The sequence below is a fragment of the Setaria viridis genome, chromosome 9 (assembly GCF_005286985.2).
Source record: "Setaria viridis chromosome 9, Setaria_viridis_v4.0, whole genome shotgun sequence".
NCBI classification, from domain to species: domain Eukaryota; kingdom Viridiplantae; phylum Streptophyta; class Magnoliopsida; order Poales; family Poaceae; genus Setaria; species Setaria viridis.
Genome location: NC_048271.2, coordinates 40831881 through 40837739, shown reverse-complemented (window position 1 = coordinate 40837739; position 5859 = coordinate 40831881). Strand labels below are relative to the sequence as shown.

The 5859-nt window shown below is 41.4% G+C and overlaps 1 protein-coding gene and 1 long non-coding RNA gene across 4 annotated transcripts; both read right to left on the bottom strand.

The window, feature by feature from the left end:
* Nucleotides 1-363: 363 nt before the first annotated feature.
* Nucleotides 364-807, bottom strand: LOC140221313 (uncharacterized). Its single transcript, XR_011897071.1, has 2 exons — nt 668-807; nt 364-540 (listed from the first exon to the last, which is right to left on the bottom strand). It is a non-coding gene; the product is annotated as an uncharacterized lncRNA (long non-coding RNA).
* Nucleotides 808-1573: 766 nt separating this feature from the next.
* Nucleotides 1574-5585, bottom strand: LOC117839083 (probable 6-phosphogluconolactonase 1). Of its 3 annotated transcripts, none has more exons than XM_034719331.2 (4): nt 5428-5585; nt 3540-3784; nt 3272-3407; nt 1574-2294 (listed from the first exon to the last, which is right to left on the bottom strand). In XM_034719331.2, the coding sequence occupies exons 2-4, from the start codon at nt 3722-3724 to the stop codon at nt 1785-1787; spliced, it is 831 nt and encodes a 276-aa protein (XP_034575222.1). In that variant the 5' UTR covers nt 3725-3784; nt 5428-5585; the 3' UTR covers nt 1574-1784. The 3 variants fall into 3 exon arrangements, with proteins under 3 accessions (XP_034575222.1, XP_034575223.1, XP_034575221.1); XM_034719332.2 differs by having other exon boundaries at nt 5410-5565; XM_034719330.2 differs by lacking the exon at nt 5428-5585 and adding an exon at nt 5186-5398.
* Between the last annotated feature and the right edge of the window lie 274 nt (nt 5586-5859).

Here is a 5859-nt window from a genome sequence, read left to right as displayed (position 1 = left end):
TGGTGAATCTGTCGTTAAAGATGGAGATGCAATAGCTTTGGACTAGTTCCTATAAAAGATGGGTCATCGTGAGCAAGTGTTGTTCTCCACCCCATAACTATTTGGACTAATTTAGTAGTAACAATGATGGATGTAAGGGAGACTTTCGGTTGCCCAGTAAGATAAGCTTAGACTCTGGAGAAAAATGGATGTCTAAACTTCGTCAAATGCTGTTGGTCTTTGTATCGATGTGGTCAGCCTTTATGTATCGGTTTATGTTCTCCAATTCACTCACTATTTCTGGACATATTTTGGCTGTAGTTTGGTTGTTATTACCCGTAGTACGAGTTTGCACCATTTGAGTCAAGGGAAAAAAGTTTCAAATGAAGAAACTGATAGAAGTCACATTGAGGGTTTATCGAATGTTTCTTGCGCACAAACATCAGTACTAGCTGGGAGCTTTCAGATGGGGACATTAAAACAAAAATTCTTGACTAGGCACGCCACCTGCTATCCGGGTCTTCAAGTTGTTTCTACACATCTTCAGGAAGGTTTGGAATTCTGTCAAACAAGCAAGCAAGAACAAAAGTATTCAGTGTGCAAACAATTATAACTCTACTTCAGCAGTGTACAATGCACCCAGAACAGAAAAAGAGAGGCAAAGTATGTGACATGAGCATAAACATGCCTTGGTGCCAACCGCAGCGGCCTTTTCCTCAGCTAGGAAAATCAGGTACCTGCGTGCACAAGGCAAAGCACAGCTCTGTAATTAGTTTCAGGAACGAACTGTACCCTGACTTAGAAATCAGAAAATCCGACCTTCCTAACAACCTCATATATTCAGAGATACAAAGCATATCTTAACACTCATCTCCATCTGGAATAGTTCGTTGGTGATCTTGTGCTGATCAGCTGATGCCATCTGCATGTGAGCATGTCCCCCGAGAGCATTATATTACTCCTAGAAGAGATATCTCTTATTCAATATAGTGCCATGTAAACTAAAAATCATATGTGGCAATGCAATTAATAATATAGAAACTATTTTGTGAAGGGGCGTGTATCCTAATGGTTGTAGTGACCTTACTAGCATCCTAGGTTCTAAGTTCGAATCCTCGTAGAAGCGAATTTTAAGCTGGGTAAAAAAATTCACTCGTTGGTTCTCGTCCTGGTCAGCATGGGTGAAGCATCTCCATGTACGAGGAAGGCCAGCTTCCGCGACCTTTCTTGGTCAGACTCCGGTTGAACTCTTTTTAGTGAAATACTATGGGCATGGCCTGAAATACTAGTGAAAAATTTATGTAACCGGAATGTTTGCATTCTGCAGGAACCCGTCCTTTGATCTAACAAGATGGAGGGCTCAGGGCTCCAACACGGGTCTCCAGACCTATCCTATCCTACAACATAAAGGTTCCAAGCAATAATAAATTTCCAAATTTGAAACGATCAGAGCAAAATTTAGCCAGAGGACAACTTAATTGAAATGCATCTTAGGCTCAGGATTCCAATATATCCAGCAAAAATACTGCTACCCGCTAGAAAATATCATAAAAAGGAATATGATAAAACTGAGGCAACACTAAACAGTATCATATGACCAACGTTCGAACTTAGCTACTCTGGTACTTCAGTTCTCGGCATAAAATACATGTTGCATCATTTTTTCGTCTTCTCAGAAATCAGATCTAAGTGCTCCCCAAAACTTCTCCCATCCAAACACATCAACGACATGAACAACTCTACATTCACAGCAAAAGGAAGAAGAAGAAGAAGAAGCGGAAGGATGTCCAGGTCCAACACTTGTCTCAGTACTGGTGCTCGTAAGCATCGTTCCCAGCTTCAAGGGATGAGGCAGCCGCCTCATCCAGAAACCATACCAACTTCCCGTCAGTTGGCTGAACCATTGTAGCAGGTACTGATGTAGCACCTAGGCTTTCGTTGCAGTCAGAAATAGCAAAAGACACAGCCTTTTCCTTGTCTTCTCCAGTGGCAACAATAGCAATGTTCAATGCCGAGTTTATCACAGGGAGAGTGAAGGTAATCCTCTCAGGTGGAGGCTCTGGAGAATCGGTGATGTAGGTGACCCAGTCATCTTTCAGCTCAAGAGCTGGATGGTTGGGGAACAATGAGGCTACATGACCATCAGGACCAATGTTCAGAAGAATGAGGTCAAATTTGGGGCAGTCGTTGCTCTCTGAGACTCCAACTGTTCGAACCTTGACCAGCTGCCTGATGACAAATTCATAGTCAGTTGCAGCCTGTTCCACCGTTGCGTTGTCGTTGATGGAGTAGACATGACCATTAAGAATAGGCACCTACAAGTCATTCAGATGCAGACTCATGGTTAACCCAATGGAAACGGGGAGCAGACAAGCTGTAATGGTTCATAACAGTCTTACAAGAAAACAATCCAAGCCATGCTTTACAAACCTACATCAAGTGCTTGTGAACGTGAGCTAAACAAAACAAACATATATACAGGATCCACATACTAGATGTAAATGCAGTTAGAAAGGTGGATAAATAATGCATATTGTTCCAATACGACAGTAGAGATGTTCAGTGAAACATTGCTAGTTGTTTACAGTTTACACACCCACTTGTAGCATCCTTCCTTGACAATTGTAAAAAAGTATCTGCTCATTTTGAAGGCCCTAATATGCCCTTCTGCGTGTTCTCGAAAAAAAAAAGCTTTCATATGCATGAACACATGAGCAGCAAAGTTTGATCAGATGAGGATGACTAGCAATTTTCAAGTAAAAAGGTAATCCAAAATTTGATGTAAGCTCCTTGAGTTCACTATCATGCTAGTCTCGTATGATATCCACTGACAAACAGCAATCCTATCCTGATAAAGTGCAGCCATATGGATAAGCTTTAAACTTGATAAAAATTGTTGGGCATAACAATAAAAAGATGTGTGAAGAATTTTTTGCAAGGTCGAAAGATATGCGAAGCAGCTGGCACTCCGAGAGTAGTTGGAACAATCAGTAGGTAGGCAGCCTTAATGTGGCTTAATTATTCAGAAAAGGATTTCGCATGAGCTGTACAGACTACAGAGTAGGCCACATCCTAAGTCAAACAAAAGCATATGTCAGACAAAGAACAGCTTTCTTGATACAGCAACAAATAAGCTGACCAATGAACACGTCTCCGACCCTAATTTATTGAGGTAAAAAGATAAGAATGAAAATTGGTAGATACATAATCTCTGTGAAATAAAAAAAACTGTTGTGATTTATAAACTCAATGCGTGAAAATTAAGTGAACGTCATGTTTTAAGTTGATATACCTTGGAGAGAAATCCTTCCTTTGCTAATTTGTAGTTACTCTCTGCATGGTTCTTTGCTACTGCACGTTCTTCAGCCCAGAAGATGTACCATTTAGACCAATCAAGGGTCTTGTTGTATGGTGCTTCACAGAGCTTCCTTTTTAAGAAAAAAACAGTTGAGACGTCAGACACGTACAAGAATATACATATAGAGTTATAGATTTATTGCTTCCTTTGAAAACAGAAAACTGATATATAGTTAATGAAACTGATGTGGATACAGCATTACCGCATATGTCTGATAAGAGGCCCTCCGCAGAGAGCAATAGCAAAGTATCCTCTTTCCTTAACAGAAATTTCTGAAACTTGTGAAATAAACTCTGCCAGATCTGTTGCCATCTCGTCTGAACTCTCAAATACCCTAATTTCACAGTTCTTCTTGGTTTCATAGGAGGTCATGATTTCCCTCTCCATGGTTTTGTTTGCTCTTGAACCTTAAATCAAGTTATTGTTCCAACTTCCAATCTAACACACCTATGGAAGAAGAGCAGGACAATAAAGTTTAGGAAGGCCTTCCAGAAAGCCATGTCCAACTGACGTTTAGAACGTCTGAAAATGAAGAACTTGTATGGATTGAGCCTTATGTACTAGTTCAGGCAGATGTGTTCATTATGTGCAGTTATATTGCTTGATAAAACATATGTGCTATTTGTGCAACATCTGTCAAACAGCCAACATCAGTTCTACTATGCATGGAAATACAGAAAAAAAAAGTTCATATTTGTATGGATTGAGAAACACAGAACTGGTGTATGCAGCGTATATAACTATATTAAATAACTAATACGAAGGTTGTTACATGTTGACCAAACTGACAGAACATTTTTTTTAGTAAACTGCTAGTTAAAAGAAGATAAACATGGCAGGGTTGGGCTAACAAATTTTAGGATGACCATTTCCGGATGTTTGGCTACAAAGAACTGACTAAATATGACCATCTATATAAGGGGCATGGGGCAGTACTCCTCTGTATCTCAAAACTGAAACTCCCTATACATTGTTAAAAATATCTCAAATAGAAAGTTGTATTCCAATTCTGTAAAATAAACAATTCAGTATGGGTGGAGATGAATGCAGAACCAGTAAGTAGTACAACTCACAGTCATACCACTAAAAGGTTAAACATATTATGCTGCTTACAGTCTAGCTTCGAGGATGGATTCTCTGGAAAACATTTAAATACATAAGGATATAACAAACAGGAAAAAAAAAGAAGGCAGATCTGGTAATATCACAAAATCACCAGTACTCTCATCTGAGCAACAGGAAAATGACATGTTTAAAGACCATCTGCTTTATCGTTTCAAAGGCAGTGGGGTTAAAAAGCAGAGCAGCACCGGAATAGAAAGACAGGGAGCAGAGGAAGGGAAAGGGAAGCTGCCAGTGCGCAAGCTCTAGCAGCCATCATTTGGGCCAAAACCAATTCAAAGATTCCAAACTTTTTTCTCGGAATCACAACAAAAGCATCCAAAAGTGCAGGGAGGGGCCAAGAGCTGAGAACCCGTGAGCAAAGAAAATTCCGTTCACTTTACTACTGAGGAGTGAGGAAACAAAGGTAAAATGAGAAACACTGAGAACTTGCAACGGCCATTGCTGAAAGAAAATGAGCACAGATGGATCGATCGAGCTGATACAGCAACGAGAAATCTCAAGAAAAATCTTAAAAGCGACATTCAATCGAGTAAAGACACACTCATCGGCCAGCATTATCCCAACAGTTTGCTACAGGGTTTTTATATATATATTTATGCAACAATGCAGCAATAAGCAAGAACGCAATTGCGAGTGCTTCTCGGTTCTTGCACCCCAAATCAAGGACCGCTCCCAAGATCACGGAACAGAGCAAGAAGAAACCCCAGGCCCCAAGAACCCTACCTGAGCTAAGCATTCGCTGCCCAGCGCAGCCAGCCCTCTTCTCTTCCTTCCCACAAGAGAATAGCGCACAAGAATAAAAAGGAAACCGGGGGAAGCAAGAACGCAGGCATGAGGAGCCCTTTATATATGCGCGTATGCTCTCGCTCGAGCAGGGTGAGCATGAGCATAAATTTTGCAGGGGAAGAAAAAAGAATTGGAGAGAGGCAGCGGGTGAGTGACATCACCGGAGCAAGAGCACGAACCCTTATTTTAATCCGGAATTCCGCGGCGGATTTCTTGTTGTTTTCTCGTGGCGTCGTCCCGTCTCTCCCTATCGCCAGTGGCTGCGCGTGGGGAGCCTGGCCTGGCCTGGCCTGGGATTAAGGAAGGCAGGAACTCTGGGTTTGGGGGACCTAGCTACAGCAGCCGTACGTGCGGGTTGTGCTGATCCTTATCTCGACGCCCAAAAGCTTCTCTAGAAGGAGCGATCCACAGGTGATCTCTCTCCTAGCTGGACTGCGACCCATGGCTGGATGCTGCAGCTGTTTGTTTTGATGTGCCTCGTTTTTCAGGCTCCTCATTTCAGAATGCAGGAGTTTTACCTTAAAAAAAAGAATGCAGGAGTTTTACGGGAGCTTTACATGAAATTTACCATCTCTTTTTGTTTTTGCATGATTTGGGGAAAAAAAAGATAA